Source organism: Coturnix japonica, chromosome 20, assembly GCF_001577835.2.
Source record: "Coturnix japonica isolate 7356 chromosome 20, Coturnix japonica 2.1, whole genome shotgun sequence".
In the NCBI taxonomy this organism is placed as follows: Eukaryota; Metazoa; Chordata; class Aves; order Galliformes; family Phasianidae; genus Coturnix; species Coturnix japonica.
In genome coordinates this window covers 6743097-6762330 of record NC_029535.1, presented here as the reverse complement: position 1 = coordinate 6762330, position 19234 = coordinate 6743097, and the positions used below count along the sequence as shown (strand labels likewise).

General features: G+C 43.1%; 1 protein-coding gene across 1 annotated transcript in view; it reads right to left on the bottom strand.

Annotated features, from left to right (window-relative positions):
• Window positions 1–19234, bottom strand: part of CDH4 (cadherin 4) — a 408741-nt gene that overhangs the window by 68663 nt on the left and 320844 nt on the right. The window contains exons 5-6 of the mRNA XM_015881672.1: window positions 17096–17251; window positions 10972–11116 (exon numbers count right to left, since the gene is read on the bottom strand). Coding sequence (XP_015737158.1) covers window positions 10972–11116; window positions 17096–17251 — 301 coding nt within the window. The remainder of the gene's footprint in view (window positions 1–10971; window positions 11117–17095; window positions 17252–19234) is intronic.

The window sequence follows — 19234 nt, the reverse complement described above, 5'->3', positions numbered from 1 at the left end:
CCTGAGAGTTTTTTTTTAGTTCAATAAGAATTATAGATTAAAAAATAAATGAATGTGTAAGGCAAATTCTAATGATGAATACATTCCTATCTTCCTCCACTAATCCCGATTCACATTCATGAAATGAAAACAAACTATTCAACCTCTTTAACATTTTCCCAACCAATAAACTTTGGGTGACGGAAGGAACAACTGAATTGAAACAAGGCTGCACAAACAAAGGGTTTTCTCCTTTCTCCTTTCTCTTCAAGCTTTCTTTTTTTTAGCTCTTTTGCAAAACCAGTTATCATGAGCCACCTGATACAAATAAGGAAGCCATTCCTCAGATAGGTACAGGCGAAATGTACAGGAGAAATTTAAATAGGGAATATGCTGAATGAAGAGATGTTTGATTTGAGATCTATGTTATCTTAATGCATTCTATACAGAAAATATCTCAGAACAGAATGTCAAAACCTGGGGCTAATGAAAGCAGAAGTGGAAGAGGAAAACAGAATCTATTTTAGGACATGTGCAGTCTTGGAACATACTCCAGACAACAGGAAGCATTTTGTGACTCTGTTTTAGTGCAGCTCAGAAAGAAAAGTCATTGGGTTTTTTGGGGTTCAGTTAAATAGACCCCGCTGTGGTGCATGTGGGGTGACCTGATGGTAGCTTTGCTATGAATGAGGCACACATATACACATATTGGGAACCCTTCACTCTTTCCCTGACCTTTTCTGCCATGCTGTATTTTGACCACTGGACCGAGCACATCTGCTCCAAAACAAATGAGTCTTTCAGCAGCACTTGACCTACATCTCCATAAAGGGAGAAGAGACTGGACAAATGTCTCTAAAGTCATGAATGGAGCACCAGGGAGCTGTATTTCAAGTAGCAATCTGCTCCCTCTCTATCTCATATCTTTAATTTCCCTTATGAAACTCAACCACAGAGAAAATAAAGACAGGAACTTGGCATTAATTACTAACTTGTAACTTAATAAAGCATCCTATGCAAGGTCCCTGCATGTTTGCAGCACTCTGCAGCACATGATGGAAATCCAGCAGATCTTCCTTCCCTGGCTCTCTGCTGCTCCCTGGGGCAGGTTGTCTGACCACAGTCTGCTGGAAACCAGTTACAATTGACTCCTTTCTTTCTGCAGACTGCGTGGCGGCTGGGAAGAGCTGATCCGTCCATTCTGGTTCCTGCACGCAGGCATTTCCCACCTGGCTGTGCTGACCCAAGGGCAGCAGCTTGATGGCATCTCCTCATGCCTTTGTCGAGAGTCATTTCCCCAGGGGGCCCTCTGCTCTGACCTGCACTCACCACCATCATCTTGCTCAGATTTCTGCACGTTTGTACTGTCTTTAGGCAAGATGTATCCTCTACGTACTGCTGTGCCGCAGTGAGCAGCACAAACATATATCTATATGCAAGAATATTCAGCAGAATGCTGCTGATATATACAGCTACAGTGCTGAACATCTTCTGGGTGCCATAAAAAGTCTCCCACTACAGTAAGGTGGTTGGTGATGATTTATCCACTCTGTAGTAAATAATGACATGTTTCTATATCCTATGCATGAGATGTATCTTCATATACTTTATATTAAAATAAAGGAAATACACTCTCATAGCCAGCCTCTATTACTGCACAAATGAGGCAAATGAACAGTGGCAGACCGCACATTTCCTACACACTGGAGAACTGAAGCTCAGATTGTCAGGATTTAAATGAAAAAAATTCTAAGCAACGTTCAGACTGCTTGATCCAGCTGTAGAGTGTGAGTGTGCATTTGTAGGAATCAAAGCATTAACCATACAACCTTTAAATACCTGCACCCTGCCCAAGTAGAGACTGGCAGCACAAACCTGGGACACTGCACCAGCCCTTCCAGGTCCCAGTGAACATTGACCCCTGGTGATGGAGCCAAAAGAGGGCTGTACAAATGGGGAGAGAGAGTCTTCGTGCTTCCAGTGTGTGGAAGAAATATCAGCTTTACTTTTGGCTCTGAAGGAGCAGACATGCTTACGTCCTCCCTACAAGCAAACTGACAACATTAAATGAATGCATGAAGTGCCAAAACTCAGGAATGCACCCAAGTCTGTGCTGTGCATCTAATAACAAACACCCAGTCCAGACGGTGTTTGATGTAACTGCATTAACCCCCACACCTGGCCTGCTAACTCAGGTAGATAACCTGTTGAAAGGGAAGCATTTCTCATCAAATCAGGCGCATGGTATGTTAAATGAAATACCTAACCTAGTACATCATGTCACTATTAAATCAAATTTGTTGCATGTTGAACAGCTCTTCTGAGGAGCAGATTGAATTATCATGCACAGCTAGTGATGACAAGATTACTGTGCATTAGCTTTTCATTAACTAATGTGCCAAGTTCATATATCACCTGAGTTAAAATTAATGTATGGCACGATGAAGGAGATCTATCAATAAAATGCAAGACCCCAAGAATCTGAACTGCACAACGCATTCGCTTTTATTTCCCAGAGAGTGCCATCTCCAGATATCATTTTGTCAAATGAGATACTTTTGTTTCAGTCTAACAACAGACAAGAAACAAGAGTGATGCTTGGAAGCACCCCTAATGGAATATATTCCCATTAGATTAATCAAGCTTTCCACGGGGTAGGCAAAATAATACCTTGCAGAATGCAGGGTGATGGAAGCAAACAGATCGTTTTTACCAGTATCTTCAGTTTTATCGATCTTAAAATTAATTGCATCTGCTTGTAAAAGACTGAAAAAGGATTTTATGTTCACTGTATCTCATTTGATCTGTGTGTTTCTGTAAGTCAAAAAAGGAGGAAAACAAGGAAGATAGCTGCCCTCTATCTATATGAGCAATGCAGCTGTAAACAAATCTCTCCCCAAAATCCTTCTGGAATCTGGGAATCAGGGTGAGTGTTTCTGCTCCCAAGGTATGCCAAAGTCTGCTGGTGCCCATCACTGTGCCTGCAATCTCAGCTCTCCCATCTACACAACTGCGTTTCTCCACAAAGTCGGGGCTTTCATGGCTTTAAGGCATTCAGACAATGTCTCAGTGCAGTTGTGCTTCCAAAGTCTTTGTTACAACTGCTTTGTAATTACCATTTTTCTAAGCTGGTTTGATATCCATTAGTTAGATTTAATGCATGTTAAAAGAAAGAGCTAATGGGCACTTACCAGGAATCCAAATAGAAAAAAGACAAAAAAACTCTTTCACTTCACCCTTTTATACTACACGCTACTATAAAAATACATAATCCTCTCTGTCTGCTCCTGTGATATAAACAGAAAAGCTAAAAATTCATCCATTTGTTTTACTGATAACACTGATTCTCTGTTAAGCTTTATCTTACGATTTATGTTTTTAATGGCTGGTAAATGGTTGCAGAATCATTAAAGGTTGGTTAACCTTCTCAGTCTAATTTTGACCTACAAGATACTTAATTTAATCATTCCCCCATAGAAAAGGATTGAATCATTACGTGCAGACATGTGGTGATGGCCATATTACATTAGATCTTCATTAACCCAAGTTAATAATGGCTTTGTACTAATGGAAACCTCCCCTTCCTCCTAATTTTTTTTCCTATATCAGAAAGCTCACTTAGTGAATACTCTGCATCCGATGCCAGATAGCAAGAAGATGGTAACTGTTGATAGGAAAATTAAATACCAAACAGTAGTGTAAAATTTACAGCACTTCCTAAAAATACAAAAAAAAAAAAAATATATATATATATATATACAATTTTAAGAATTTCCTTACACTGCTTCCTCCCCAATTGAGGATGGGATCTCACAACACTGCCCACAATGGGAGCACTTCACCCACTGTGTGACTCCATGCATGTCATGACAGCACAGCACCAAAGCAATGGGATCCCCAGCAAGCCCTCTAAGCAGCTAAGAGCTACACGTAACAACTTACACACGGCTTCCCAACATGAGGTGTTATTTTCTTACTGATAAGCAGGCCAAAGTGTCCTTGTGCAATCTGTATTATTAATTGATAAAAAAACAGCCAACCAAATGAGGTTCTTCCCTTCTTAATGAAGGACAGACACTGCCTCCAGGCTTGCATCTTGGGGACCAGCAGTACTCTATCCGGTACAGCACAGAGCTCCTCAGGGCAGAATTTTCCTTGTCATAAGAATGGATTTTAGAGCAGTATTTGGAGAACTGCTGCAGTGTCAAAGAATAAAATGTCTCAGCAAACAAACCTGCATTCTCAAGTGAGAACAAATGTGTTCAATAGGTGATTTGAAGCACTTTCACATATTTATTGTTAAAGGCTTCGAGTGAAAAATGAGGAGCTGACTCATCAAAGGTGCTCAGTGGAGTCATATATAGGAAAATAGGAACGTGCGCGATGTATGCAAGACATCAAGATGACATATGCCTGAAACTTTACTGCAGGTATAATAAATTGCAAATGTACTTAAATTAAACGGCATCCCACACACCCTGGATGGAAAACTAAATAGAAACAGCGCTTTCCTTTTAAATGATATTCCTTCAGTCACAACGGATGCTGCTGTCATTCTCTTTCACCATTATTTTTGTAATCACTGGCAATTTTTGACCTTTCAAGCAGCTAACCTAATTCATAAAGGATGCCACTTCCTAATTAGTGGAGACATCAGATCCTCAGCCTCAAACAATTCAAGAGTTGGCCTAATGAGAATAAAGAGAGCAAGAGGGGCTGCAGAGATGGCTGAGTGAGCGGAAGCATCTGCTGTCACACAGCACTGGAGTAAAACCTTCTTAGTGTTAAAAAGAAAGCAAATATCTTAGGAGAGACAATGGAGAGATACATCAAATGCCTCTGAGCAAAAAGCTCTGACTGCACAAATGGACCAACCAAATGCCTGCAGAACCCTCTCCATTTCTGCAGGCATATTAAAAAAATGGAGCAAGCACAACTTCATATTCCAATCATTCTATGATTCTATATTATAATATCATATAATATAAATACGGAGTATATATATGATACTTTATTATTTGTAACTGCTGGTTAGATAGTAATGGAGATTGGACTCCTACAGTGTTGTAAGTCTATTCAAGAGTGGTCTCAGAACACGATTTCCACCTTTTCTCCTTATTATCAATGCGGCCATCTTTTCTGGAGGGTAAAACCACAGGCATTTTATTCTCACTTACATCCCTATAATTCACTTCCTTGCTACTGGGACTAGGTGCTTCTGAAAAGGAAATTAAGAAGAGCACAGACTTCATAACCACTCACCTCGAAACAAAATGGGAAGCACCACGGTGTGTGTGCAGAAAAACAATTCCTTAAGATTGTGCATGGCTGAGCAAAAGAATTTAGAAAAATACTGAGTATCCCAAGTCCACATGCAACCTGTGAGAGAACTGAGCTGGGATGGACTAAGGTGTGGTTTTAATTGCACAAGGACCGGACTAGCATGGCGCAAGGCAGCACATCACTGTTGCATATGCTTGGGTGATGAGCCCAGATGTGATGTGCCCGAACTGTGAGGAGCTCTGGGAAGACATGAAGAAACTCTGGCACTTAAAGGTTTTTCTGCACATGGTCTCTCTAACATATGGCATTTGCATTATTTCTAGCTTTTAGTGCTATCAGCAGGAAAATGCACCTGGCCCCATGCGATGCCCACTACTGACAGCACTCTGCAAAGCTGCCCAGGAGCTTTGCTCAGGCTGAGCTGTCCTCAGCACAGCGTACCAACACCTACCTCTGTGCTGGTGAAAGAATATAAACTGTTATAGCGACGGTCAGCACAAGGAAGTTGCTGTAATGATGCATAGTAGAAGAAAGGGATCTTCAATTGTTGTCCCATTCATTTCTAAAACCAAAGCTGCCTCTGTGATCTCATCCCCCCCCCAATGCTTTCCTTTCCTCCTGTGCCACCCAGCAGCACCTGCCCTGGTTTTTCATTGGAAACAACCCACAGGACACCCCCCACCTCTGTGCTAATTATTAGGATGAGAAAGAGGAGGGAGCTACAGATGTAGAATCCAGATTCTTTCCACAAATATATATATATATATATATATACACACACACACGTGCAACTTTATGCTTTAAAAGATTAATTTCACAAGCTTTAAATTGCAGTTTAATTTGAAAACTAATTCAGCCTCATAATTGGCTTTCTGTTCAAATCACTGAGGCTAAAGATTTAAATTCTTAATATTCAGATGACTTTCAAGTTTCTGGCCCCATCTGTGCAATAGCCCATGGTGTTAATCTCTAAGGGAATCTCTGCTAGCATAGATAGAAAATAAACAAACTGGGACACTAATAGAATAATCGACTTTTAAAATCCTTCTTTTTTTCTTTAAAAAATAATATATATTTACTGCTTATTTTTATGAGATTCCTTTAATGCAATTTGCCACATATAGATTTGGCTCCCAGCAATTTCATTTGTCACATGGCATGCTATCAACAATTATGGTGTCAGAGCTCCATGAAATCAGGAGCAGACGGGGAAATTTCAAATGACGACATTTTTCACTTAGGAAATACTGATTTCCTTTTATTTTGGGAGACTGTCTGTTTTTAACATACCTTCACAGCACCAGCACAAACCACCCTGCCCGCACAATACCATGAGACAGAGTTGGCCAAGACTGAAGCTTGGACTTTTGCTATTGACTTGGAAGGGACTGAGATGCATCTGGGACTGAGAGTCAGTGAACTGGAAAGGATGAATGGGAATGGAAAAGGCCAATCTGACAGGAACAAATAGTTTTGGAGAGATGTGTTAATTTTTGACAATTTCTCCGTTAAAACAAAATAGATACAACCCAGAGCAAAGCACTTGAGTCACTGTGGACCATTACACATTGACCTTATCAGAACCGAATGCTTCGCTAAAGTCAGACATCCCTACCCCACCGTAAGGTACATCTTGTGTTGGCTGCATCAAAGCTGAGCTTTTGCAGCGGCCATAGTAATTTTTCTCCATCACTTTTTTGTTTTGTGATTAAATTCCCTTTTTTACCCCCCTTAACCCCACACCCCCCTCCAAAAAAGTTAAACACTCCCATCCTAAATCACTCTGAAACCAGATGAACTGTTGTAAAGCATCACCCCCGTCCCCTTGGGCACCCCTGGGAGGCTGCAGGCCGGGTGTATGGCCGCAGCACAGGGCTCCTGTCAGGCAGTAATTGGGGTCGAACACAGGGAGAAACCCACCCCAAACCTGCACAGAGCCATGGACTTTGAAAGGGCAGCAGGAACCCGGGCTGTGAGAGCCGTCTCGCTTTATCAGTGCTTGAAAGGCAGCTTGGGTAGCTCCGGGAGAACTTTGCTGATTAAGGCTGCCAGAGGGACCAGGGGGATTTCAGCTCTAGCTTGCAGCTGCATTTTTAAAACTTGGCTGTGTTCTTCATATGGAGGCAAAGTTCAAAGAGGCAGAACATTATTCAATATGAGTAAAACACGGCCTTTTAAGATACACTTTCAAACAGTGGCTCGTTAAATCAAAACAACTTGTGGGGGAAAGAGAGAAAGAAAGATGGTCGTGTGAAAAAGCGAATCCTGCATTGCTATTCCTGCTCTGCATTTCTGGAAGAGCCCACATTTACACATTTAAGCTGTCCAGCTGCATGACCTTAGGCTAGATAAACCAGAAATACATTAACATGTCTCACAGAGTATCAAAAAAGGAAAAAGAAATGCAATGCAGTGTAAGAGCCAGCACACACTGAAGGATTTACATAGGGCAGGCTGCGACGCACGCGTTCACACTACAGAGAATTCTTTTTTCTGAGAACACTGCGCTCTGGTGTCAGACACTACTTCAATTAAGTTATTATAATCTTAACCAGCACCAACAACCTATTATAATTAATAATCCTTGATGATTTCTTTTCTATTCCTGTCAAGGGTTGCTTCAAGGTGACTCGCATGCTGCAGAGCTCCTGGGAGCTTGGGAGGCTGAGAGCTGAGCAGCATTGGGTCACAAGCCCTGCTGCTGCCCTAGTACTGCATGTTGCTGCCAGCACTCCAGCCCTTGGTCAGTCCAATGTGAAGGCTTTGTCTCTTAGGCTAAAGCAAACCTGCTCCTTCCACCCAGAAGCACCATGCCACAGGCTGGAGTGCACTGTCCTTCCTGCATTCCTGTTTTCCTGGTTCATGACATCTCCTTTTGCCTTATTCAATGCAGAGAGAAGAGGTTACATCTTACACCTTACTTGGCTGCCTTCCCAGCCCTGCAATGGCCAGGCATGCTTTGCAGCCAGCCCGCAGACAGGATGCTCTCCTCCAGCTCTTCACATCCCAACTGCACGAGGGGACCAGGCTGCAGCATCCTCTGGAGGCACTGTCCTGCCCACAAGACCCTGTGCTAGATGCCATTGCTTTGCCCTGTGACAACACTGCAGGGCCTCTCTTCCCCTTCAGTGCGATGGGCTCCACTGACCATGCCAAGCAGCCTTGCAGGGGCTTTTCCTCCAGTTCAAGGTCACCACGCTCTGCTCGGTCTGTGCTCAATGGCGTATCTGAGATGGTCTTGCTCTGGGAAATGTTCATGGGTAGAGTTCAAGCTCCATATGTCCCTTTTCCTTTTTAAAAATCTGGGCAAAATTCCTACTGACTTCAAGCAGACATTGGCTGCTCACAGTAGCTGCCCACAGAGTCAGTGTTTATTTGGGATACTAACACTCCAGTTACTTTTCTCATAAAAGGTGCTCAGATTTATTAAGAACACTGCAGATACTATGGCAATCAAGGAACACTGCATTTTTAATCACAGCCATTATAAATGGGTGTATGGAGGATGTGAGAAGTAACAGTCGCACAGGATGTCCAGGGAAGCATTTTCAGTCCTCAGGCACAGTTCAATACCAATGAATAGTGGAAAATGAATGCTGAACTCCTCTATCATATAATAAGATTTTTTTTGTTTGCTTGAAGCAGATCTCCACTTTATACATGGATATACTCACATATGCATATATATAGAGGCACAAGTAACTTACTATTGAATCAATATTGAACAAGTTTTGCTGTTAGCTCTCGGAGTATCCAGTGTCTTTCATTTGTCAGCCATGGACACAGACAATCACAAATTCTGGCTGCATGTTTTTCCTTTCCAAAGGCTGCTCTTGTACCTCCTTAGTTGTTATAATATTCTGAATCAACTTGAACTATAAAGTAGCTTCCAAATCTCTGCAAGATCTATGTTTAGCTAAATATATTGCTTAGACTTGTCTCTGCACAGAACAGGGATACATATCTTTGAGGTAAATGAGAAGCACGCAGACTTCCACAGACAGTATCTGACCTCTCTATCATTTTCTCAAAGACATAACATCATGTTTATTGCCAGGTACATGGAATGAAGGCTTCGGATACCCAGATTCCCAGGTGGATTTATAAAAGCAAGGAACAGAAATTCAATACTAATATAAACCTTTAAAAGAATACCGATTAAATGGGAAAGGGGAGGAAAAAACAAATACATCAAAGACAAATGTAATTGCCTTTGAATAAAAACAGATTGCTTTCTACCTACCTGCCTTAAAGGCAAACACTCCAGACTGAGATACAGAACACCACAATCACTGCTGGAAGCAGAGGCACAACCATTTTGTAGGCAAAGGTATCCTATTCTGATTTAATAGCTCAAAGGCTTATCTGGATTTCAAACAAGAAGAGGATGCAATTTGCTGCTTCTTTCACACAAATGAGCACAGCTAGTTAAAACATCTGGGAGCACTTTGAATATTGATTTGTCCTAGAGTAAGATGTAAGGAATTTGACTCGCTGCGGAAATGTATTAATCTTCCAACATTGATATGCTGCAAAGTGGCCTTCAAAGGAAAGAAGTCCTCCTGGAAGACAGCATCAGAACGAGCCGCCTGGGGACTGCTTGCTCACCTCGCAAGAGCAGGGTTTGCATCAATGCCCACACTGTGCCCTAAAGCACATGGGGAAGGAGGCTGCACCCCTCCATTCCTCAGAAGTACTGTCACACACAGTCCTCAGCACGTGTCACCATCACAGCCCATTCCTCACAGCGTGGTAAGACGATCAATCACGGCTGCGATTCACCTTGTTAGAAGCAGCAGCCGCCAGAGGGTTCTCAGTGACACCTCCGGCAGTGGAGGAGCCATTGACAGATGTTCGCTGACACCAAACAGAGGCACGTGGTGCCTAACCTCCAGCTCAGCATCCATTTACCTTGCAAAAAGCCTCAGCCTGATTTCAGGTGACTTACAAAAGTACCAGTGACAGTACCCATACCAGTTACGTTCCACAATGAGCTAAAGCAACCTTGGTTAACCAAATCAGGAACCACAGAGTTCTGCTGCACTTAACAGCTTGACAGCACCATGGAAAATAAGTCATTAACGACCCTTACAAATGCACTGTTCCAAAGATATAAACATGTTTGTATAAAAATCATTACTTGCACACTGTGTACAGCTCACACTCTTGCTAACTTTAAACTCATCGTTTTTCAGAACATCTACTTCTGTTCTGATTCAAACAATCATGATTCTACAGTTCCCACCAACAGGGATGCATCAGGTCCCAGCTAAGACAGCAGTTCCATGATACCGAGTTTGCAAATGACTAGATTAAAGAGCTAGGAGTTGGATATTTGGCACTTTGGGTCAGGGAAAGGCTGAATTTGCTTTCTATACTTGTAGCTGGAATAATGGCACTGCATACCTGCAATGAGCATATGAGAAAGGCAATACAAAGCATTACTTCACAAAGCTGATGTTTTAGCAAAATCCACATCTAAGAAGGGACTGCCAGGATCTAACTCTAACCCAAGTTTGCACTTTCTCTCTGCATCAGGAGAAACAGATACCAGCTGTATTGTTCTCATCTCCATCAGTCTTCAACAAAAGAGACAGCAAAAGAAAAGCTCTCCTCCGTTCCCCATATTTCAAGAGGAGGCAAAGCCACCAAGGCAACATTAACGTTTGAAAGCTTGTGATAACTTTAAGACTTTTTTTTTTTTTTTACCTGGTTTAGAGCCTTCATCAACAGATCCATTATAGACTTGGTTTATAAACTCCGGTCTGTTGTCATTCATATCAATCACATAGATGTAAAGGTCAATAGGATTCTCCACCTTGTTTCCATTCATATCCACTGCATGAGCCCGGAGCTGGGAATAAGCACAATGAAAGCATAATATCAGCAATTGGATTTGTTGCAGAATGAGAAACCACACTTTGCAAGAATTGACTTTGCCTCATAAATACTTTCTGACAATTGAACTGAGCAGGTATGTAATTCCAGGAGAAAGCAGCGACGTGTTTCCCATCTGAACTCCAGACATGCATGGGTTTTTCAAAGCTTAACATAATATTGAAATAATATTTTAAAATACTGTCAGTAAAACACTCAGACTGTGGTGCAGAGATGCCATGCCCTGCACTGCCAACACACCGCTCTGTTCTAATTGCTAAGATGTGCTGAACCTTGTCTGACAATCTGAAGAGCAAATTTTGCTTAGTTCCAAACACAGCGAGGAAACGAGATTGACTTGAGAGGCTTCTTATGGGAACCTGCGGCCTTTCATACCCATAATAACAGGGATTAGTAAGTGGAGAGATTCCAGAAGGGCATTAGTATTGTTTATTCTTTCTTTAATCACAGTCTCTAGGAGCAGCAACATCTACCAACCCCATCGCTCTAAGCACCAAAAGACGTAAGAACAGTCCCATTCCTTCAAATGCTAGGAGCCCCCGTGGCACTTAAGGATGAAATATTTTCTCAGGCTTAACTAAAATACCAGTGATGAAGCATTACAGTAACTGGAGCCACAGTGTTAAGTCCTCAGCTAAAGTGGAACTGCAGCTTTATCTTATTAGCAATAACCATCAGTAATAATGCTGGAAAATAAGAGCATCTGTTTTCTGAACAAAAGGGACAGCTACAGCATGTCAAAATGAGTAATTAATAAAACAAAGCAATCAACATTAGACTGGAACAATCAGTAACCAGGTGAAGAAAATGGATAGCTTGCTCATTCAAGGGAACAGATGTCTACTCTAAATGGTGCATACGCTGAACATCGCCGTCAGCCTCTGGTAAAAGGAGACAAGCAGAGAAAGAGCTCCGCAGTGCCGGTCTATGGGTGGGCACTGGAGGTACCGTGGCTGCAGTCCTTGCCACCCCTTCTTACTTAGATACCAGATATGGACAGGGGACCCTAAAACCTGCCTGCATTGAGCATGTTCTGTTCTCTGCCCCAACACCTTGTGCTGGGCAAGCAGTGAGGGCTGTGCTCCCCACCCTGGGCACTGGGTGATGCAGGCATGGGAGCTCCCATGCATGGAGGTCTCCATCTCCTCTGATGCGAGACAAATACACGCACTAATTGTATTAGCGCTGGCTGCCGGCTCTCGCTCTCGCTGTGCTCGTGATTGGTACCACTTTCCCCTTCATGTTTGGTGTTCAGAAGTCCAGAGCTTAACAAAAGAAACTGCACGCTGTTATGATAGACTGGATTAACATTTAATCAAGCAAAGAGAACAAACTGCCACGTGAAATAGGCTGAACGAAGAACATTCTTTAAAGGAAGTTAAGAAGCACTTTTTCTTTAGTGACTGAAGAAGTCTGGCTTTGCTTTCAATGCGGGATGTGCCATTTGTATTTCTTGATTTGTAATGGTCTTAATATCTGCATTCCTTGCCTGAATATAAACTGCTTTGACTCCCACCTGTTGAGCTATCCTTCATCGTGTCAGATGTAGCAATTCAATAACTTTACAAGTCAGAGGTCAGATTGCCTTTGAAAAAAAGTAATTCGAAGCTAAAATTAAAGTTATTATCTTCAAACTGAGGCAGCACTGGGCTGCCTCTTGCTGTATTTCCAGGATCGGAAATGGCTCCATTCAGAGATAAAGCACAGAGCAAGGCTGATATCTTCCCCTTCAGATCTGACTTTCCCCCTGCAAATTTTTAATTACATTTGAGAGCTTTTGTTTGAAATCTCCAGGAGTTAGGAACTTCTCAGCAATGCACATCCATCTGCTCGTTGCACTCATTGAGTGCAGGTATCTATGACCGGGTGCTGCTGTCTGCCCTCAATGGGAAGAAGACATGGTGAGACAGAGGATCCTCACCTGCCTGCAGTGAGCCAGCACAGCAACAGGACAGGGCTGAGCTATGGGAGGAGGGCAGTGCCTGGGGACATGGGCATTCTCCTGTACTTCTACGAGTCTCTCTGCACAGCTTTATAACAGTTCTTTGTGGTCACACCTCTGTATCCTTTCACAAAACACTGCTGTTCTTCTGTGCTCTGTGTCTGCTGCAGCAGAGGGACAAGAGATGCCTGAGGCAGAGCGTGGTATCTAAGCTCAACTCAGTGGGAGCCCTTCCTCATTTGAGACCACTCCCAGAAGAGGAAGTTAAAGGAAATGGACTCAATGGGGCAATCTGGGAAACTAGCTGTACCTCCAAGGCAGAGCAGATACTGCTTTCCTTAACTCCTCTCCCCATCCCTCTAGCCCTACTCCTTGCTCTCACTCTACATCCTCAAGACAGAGAACCAAGCTTTGTTCTGGACTCATTCTTCAGATGCCAAAACAGGGCTCCTTTGTGCAAGGCACAGTGTGAGTGTACTGCAGTGCTCAGTAGATCAGGTGTGCCCAGTGGGTGCTTTGGGGGCAGAAGGAAGGATGGGATGGAAAGCAGATGCACGCAAGTGCTCCTCCATTGTGAGAGGCAGTGGGTGAGGCACAAAAGATGATGACTGCCCTCCCTGTCAGGCACAGACATCACATAGAGCTGGATAAAACAGTACTGGAAAGGGCAGGGACTTCCACCATGCACCAACCGAAGAGTGGGCTCCATATTCCTGAACAAATTCTGTTTGCAAGTCTGACAATTGTTGCTATCATATTCAGCATCAGCCATCACAGGTCTCTGAGGTTTTTCCACTGACAGTCTTCCATGTAAACGTGGCTGTTGGCATACAAATGATTCGGTATCATGATTATTGATTACACTGGAGGCTGGTGGTATCTGAAGGTAGTTAGTCAAAGTCAACACAGTGAATTGTATTAAATATGAGTATTACTTATGCACTAATACTACTAATACAAATATACATTATCAATCAGTGACAGAGACTCTAAGCAATAAGCATACAATGTCATGCCTAATTTGTATGCTCTCAATTGTGATTAAAAGTGCAAATTAGGGCATTGTGACACAAATGGTTGGCATTATTCACTAGAACTCAGTTAAAAATATTGGAATTAGCTCTCACATCCCTGAATTTTGACTCATCTGTTTTATCTCCTTGCACTGCACATAACTCCTTCTCAGACTGCAACTAACCTGTCCTGCTCCAGCCATTCCAGACATTATGTCACGGGTCTCATTCTGAAGGCACACATGTGTGTCTGGGACTGGCTGAGGACTCAGTTCTGAGTTCCTCCACAATGCACATTACTTGTGTACCAGAAGCAGTGATGACTTATTGATGTGAGGATGTTGTCGATGGCTTTTACACACAAAATGCCTTGGAAAACAAACTGCCAATTTCCTATCCCTAGGACTGGCCAAACGCAGCTTGATACAAAACTGCAGTCTGGATCTGGAAAGCCATTTGGGGTCACTGGTCTGTCACCAGTGAAAAAAGGGATTTGGGAATGTAGTTATGCAAGGTGGCTGCATGCTGATACTCATTGGGCAGCAATAACCACAAAGGGCTGCCTGCAGGAGATGCAGCGACAACTGGAAATCAGCACAGAGGGTAGCAGAAGGGGGTGGGCGTGGGCTCACAGCAGCAGTGTGCTCTGAAGCTGTGCTCCCTCACATGCAGCTCCAGCACACCTCCCTGACCACGTTTGCAGCTGGCACTGCAGCTGGGATGTCTGCAAGGTCCCTGGAGAGATTGTGCATTGCTTTGTAGTGCAGAGGATAAAACAGCTGAGGCCCACATAGGGCTGAACTCATGGCCACCAGCACTGCAGACATGCTGTGGAGTCACCTGGCAGACACAGTGAGCCCCAGAGGCACAGCCATCCCTGCACGCATCACATGGAGCACGTCCTCCTGAAAAGCTCATGTAAAACTACGTGGAAGTTTTGCTACAGAACTAATGAGAAAGCATCCATTTCACCTTAGGGAAAAGGTAGGTTCCATCAGATGAATGGCTTGATAAGTGCAGGGAGAATTAAAATAGTATTTTAAAAATGGTCAAAAACAGATAGTAAGAAAATACGTGTTACAAACTATGTAGGAGTAGCAGGTGTCAAACTGACTCAAAGATGATCAGCCCTGAATCATTGCTTTCCAGTGCTCAGTATGAGCTCCAGGTCTGCTTTTGCCTTTCACTGAGCGGCTGGGCTGTGTGAAGTGGTGAACATACACTGACTGCTCCAAAACCTGGTACAGCCACAGCTCATTGCTGGATCTTCATTCTGGAGGCTGACCCAATGCTTACAGTATCCAGGATGGTCCATTCGTACTGTATGTTTCTGTACCAGTATTTGGGGCACTGCTTTGGAGAACATGTATTTATAAATGCTGTGTAAAGGATTATTAAATGAACAATTGATGATTCAATAAATCATCGATCAATTTCTATGGAGGCTAAAGGATCTAAACATTACTTACAGATGTGATTGAAACAAGCTCTATCATCTTCCACTGCTCTGCTAACAAAGATTTTCTATCACTCACTATTCTTGTCTGTAAGCTCTCATAACATATTTATCAGCTATCCACTCTCCATAAACTGTATGTTCCTGTAACCTTCAGAGAGTGAATCTGTTTTCTTGTGCCTGGAGCTTCTAGGTCAAGGTTTCTATAAGGAACAGGAGGACTGGAATTCCTGTGGTGTGCACCATTCACAGAGGTGACAATTCAGTCTGCTGAGTTCCCTGAAACCCTCAGGTTAAGTTTGTTATTAGGGCACTGCACGATTTTTTACTGCAAGGAAATCTTTTTCAGCACATTTTTTGACTGAGAGTGCCCATTACTATAACATCATACAGACTCCATCAAAAGCATTAATGTGTGCATAGTATTACCGGCTACATCATTTTATAATAACCTGGCACTGCTGAAACAATATCAACAGTGATAAGATGACACACACAGTATCACCTTTTCCAAAATGATTTCCCTTCATATTTTCACAGGCACAACAAACAAAATAATCGTTCATGTTCACAGAGGATAAAATAACTTCCCTTCAGACCCCCATTCACCCAGGGGAAATCTCCTTTTCCACCCAACTGAAGAGGCAATCTATTTCTTTGTCCTCCCACCCCAGTCCCAAGGCTGTGTCAACATGGTTAACTGGACACCTGATAAAGCAGATAGGATGTGCGTCTCCAGCTGAGCTTTTGGGGACAGTGTCAGTGCAAGTGACCCAGATCACCACTGACATCACAGCATCCCTGGGAAGGGCTGCTATGATGCCCACAGATGTGGCTACTGCTGATACAAAGCAATCCGTGGAACAACCTATTACAGCCTCTCTGGGAGACAACTGAAGTGTAGATGCAGAAAGCATCTGAAATTTTGCAGAGCCATCATGTGAGGTGCAATGCTTTTTTAAAGCAATTTGTGGGGCTGCATCCTCTGAGCAATTACACCATGTAATACACAGGCTGTGATTTATATCACAACATAACGACCAATTACACTCAAAGCATACTGCAGGTAGAGCATTTTATGAACTAGGGTAGTGAAAGGCAGCACTTCTGAGAGTAATTAATCTTAATTAATTCCCTCGTATTTAATATTAGCCTATCTGCATATTTAAAAACCTATCTGACACACCCCCATCATACTGCCTGAACATCTCCTAGTAATTTAAATGAAAAATGACGATGCCAATTATTGCATGTTTAGTTGCAGTAATGATTCCTAAATTAGCAGTTTCCCAAGACATGCTAATGCTGCGGATGGTTTTGCATGGTTTGGAGGGGTTCAGTCCACAGATAAATTTGCATGGATTTAATAAGCAGTGTGCAGTTGCACCACTTTAGAGAAATGGGTGACTCTGTGCTGGAAAAGGACTTTGCTTTAATGTTGTTTTGCACTGGTGTGGCTGACAGAGCCTGCAAACCCAGATAAACCCCCAGTTGTCTTTTTTCCCCTTGGCATATCATGCTTACATGGTAGGAAGCTCTTTCCTCTCTGTCCATCGGCCGGGTCACATACATCCTCCCAGACACAGGGTCAATGTTGAAGACTTCCATTGGCGGCTGGTCGGCTCCCACTCCTGTGATACTGTACCTGATATGGATCTCTTTGTCCTTATCGGAACGAATCTGGAATGGAATAACAAAGGCAGCGATCAATAAGCTTTGGACAAAAGCCATATGGACGTTTAAACAACTTTAAAGATCTGAGCCTGGAAGCTGCATAAATGTAAAACCGCTGTCAATTTTGACAAGGAGCTCGAGCTGTATGCCAGAGATTTGGGAAAAAGCCATGAAAAGTTTCTTCCACATCTTTTCTGTTATTTTTTCTCCTCTTTTATTCATGATGATTCTCTAGGAATCATTGAAATTCTGACTTTTTGCTTTAGATGTGGGAGAATCTATATGCACAAAAAAATGCTGTTTACTTGCTATTGAAACCATAAGCTTCTGAAAGTGCCCAGATTGTTCAGTTACAGCCAACATCTCACAGCCATTCACCACTTCCAGAAATGCTCCCTGCTGTCCCCTCCATCCTGTTCTTAGTCCATGTAACCACACACATAAATGCTCCCATGACATTTGGAGAGCTGAACTGCTTGCTCCTGCCTTGTCCAGCCCTTCAGCATGGAGGAAGGAGGCTGGGAATGCCTGTTGGGAGGGATATTACCATTTACCTATTTGCCCATTTGTCGAGGAAAGGCCTGTTTGACACACTGCTTTTGAAACTCCTTTTCTCCTGTACCTTGAGAAACACATAACAAATCAAATACAGCACAACGAATTATACGTACCTTGGATACAGAGACAAGAAAATATAAAAGGGAGGTTAATATGTTGTCCTAGCAACCCTGACTATTCTTTAAACCCAAATTTAATTTTCTGATCAAATGCTGAAAGAAGTTCTTGCAACACCATGACTATTCCTGAAACAAAGTGCAAGGTACAAATAAATTAGCACCCCCTGCACTACCACCAACCATCCTGGCAGCATAAAGCAGTGCATTTTATTCCTCAAACAGGTCTATGAATACAACAAAGTAGTGAGAAGACCATGGAAGTCTTGTGAGTGAGCTCATGTCAGCATCTCCACTCTGTCAGCTGCCTTGGGGGGGCTCAGTAGGGGGCAGGAGGCCCCTGAGTAGGGAGTAGGGGTACCTTCCCAGCAGCAGGGGGTTGAGATGGGCCATGGGATGCTCACACACTCCTCCCGCTCATCACCCATCATTATTTCCTCCTCTCCTGACACAGTGTGCTGAACAGTGGTGCAGAATGACACCAGATCCCCAACAAGCATCTCCAAGCATCTCCTTTGATGCCTTTGTCCCGATCGTTATCAAGTTTGTATGCTGGATTCTTTGCACTGCCTGCACTGAGCAGCCTGCTGCTGCCAACAGCTAATGATGTCAGTTATTGCTCGGCACCACGAGGATTGATTCGTGCTGCACCCACACTGCTGGAGCTGAAGGTCAGGGAATACAGACAGTTTCATCTGTCTTTCTCTACAGGATTCGCTGCTTCTTTAGGCTATTAGCACCAAGAAAAACTGATAGGGCTTGCACTGGTGTCATCACTTAGAACAGGTACTGGGGACACAGAGAAAGTGCCCTCGTGCCGCACACTGCAGTTTATGCAGGTCTGTATGTGCCCAGTGGGTATTTGTAATAGGGACCCAAGCAGTCAGGCAGGAATCCAATTTTCATTAGCAAATCTATGGGTGAAAAAGAGCATATTAAACCCAAGCTTTGCTTGCACAACTGTGGTTTTAATGACGGCAAATGGCCCCTCAGCTCAGTAACCAAAGTCTGTAGTGCCCATTTTTAGAAACTCAGCTCTCAGCCCGTCAGGTAGGCAGGGCTGGAAATGGGATTTATGTGAATGTCTGTGCAAATGAATAACTGAAGTCAGGAGTTCAGGCTCTAACTCACTATGCACGTGTTTGTAGCTAAGCTCAAGCTAAGCGAAAATGTAGGAAGCCATGTTTGGGGCCTTGAGTCAGTGTGGGGTTTCCAACTCTGAAATTAAGAAGAAAGAACAGAAGAAGGTAACTCAGGCCACGTAGCTGTGTGACCATCAGCATCAGTGTACCTGCATCAGGGTGTCTGCACATTT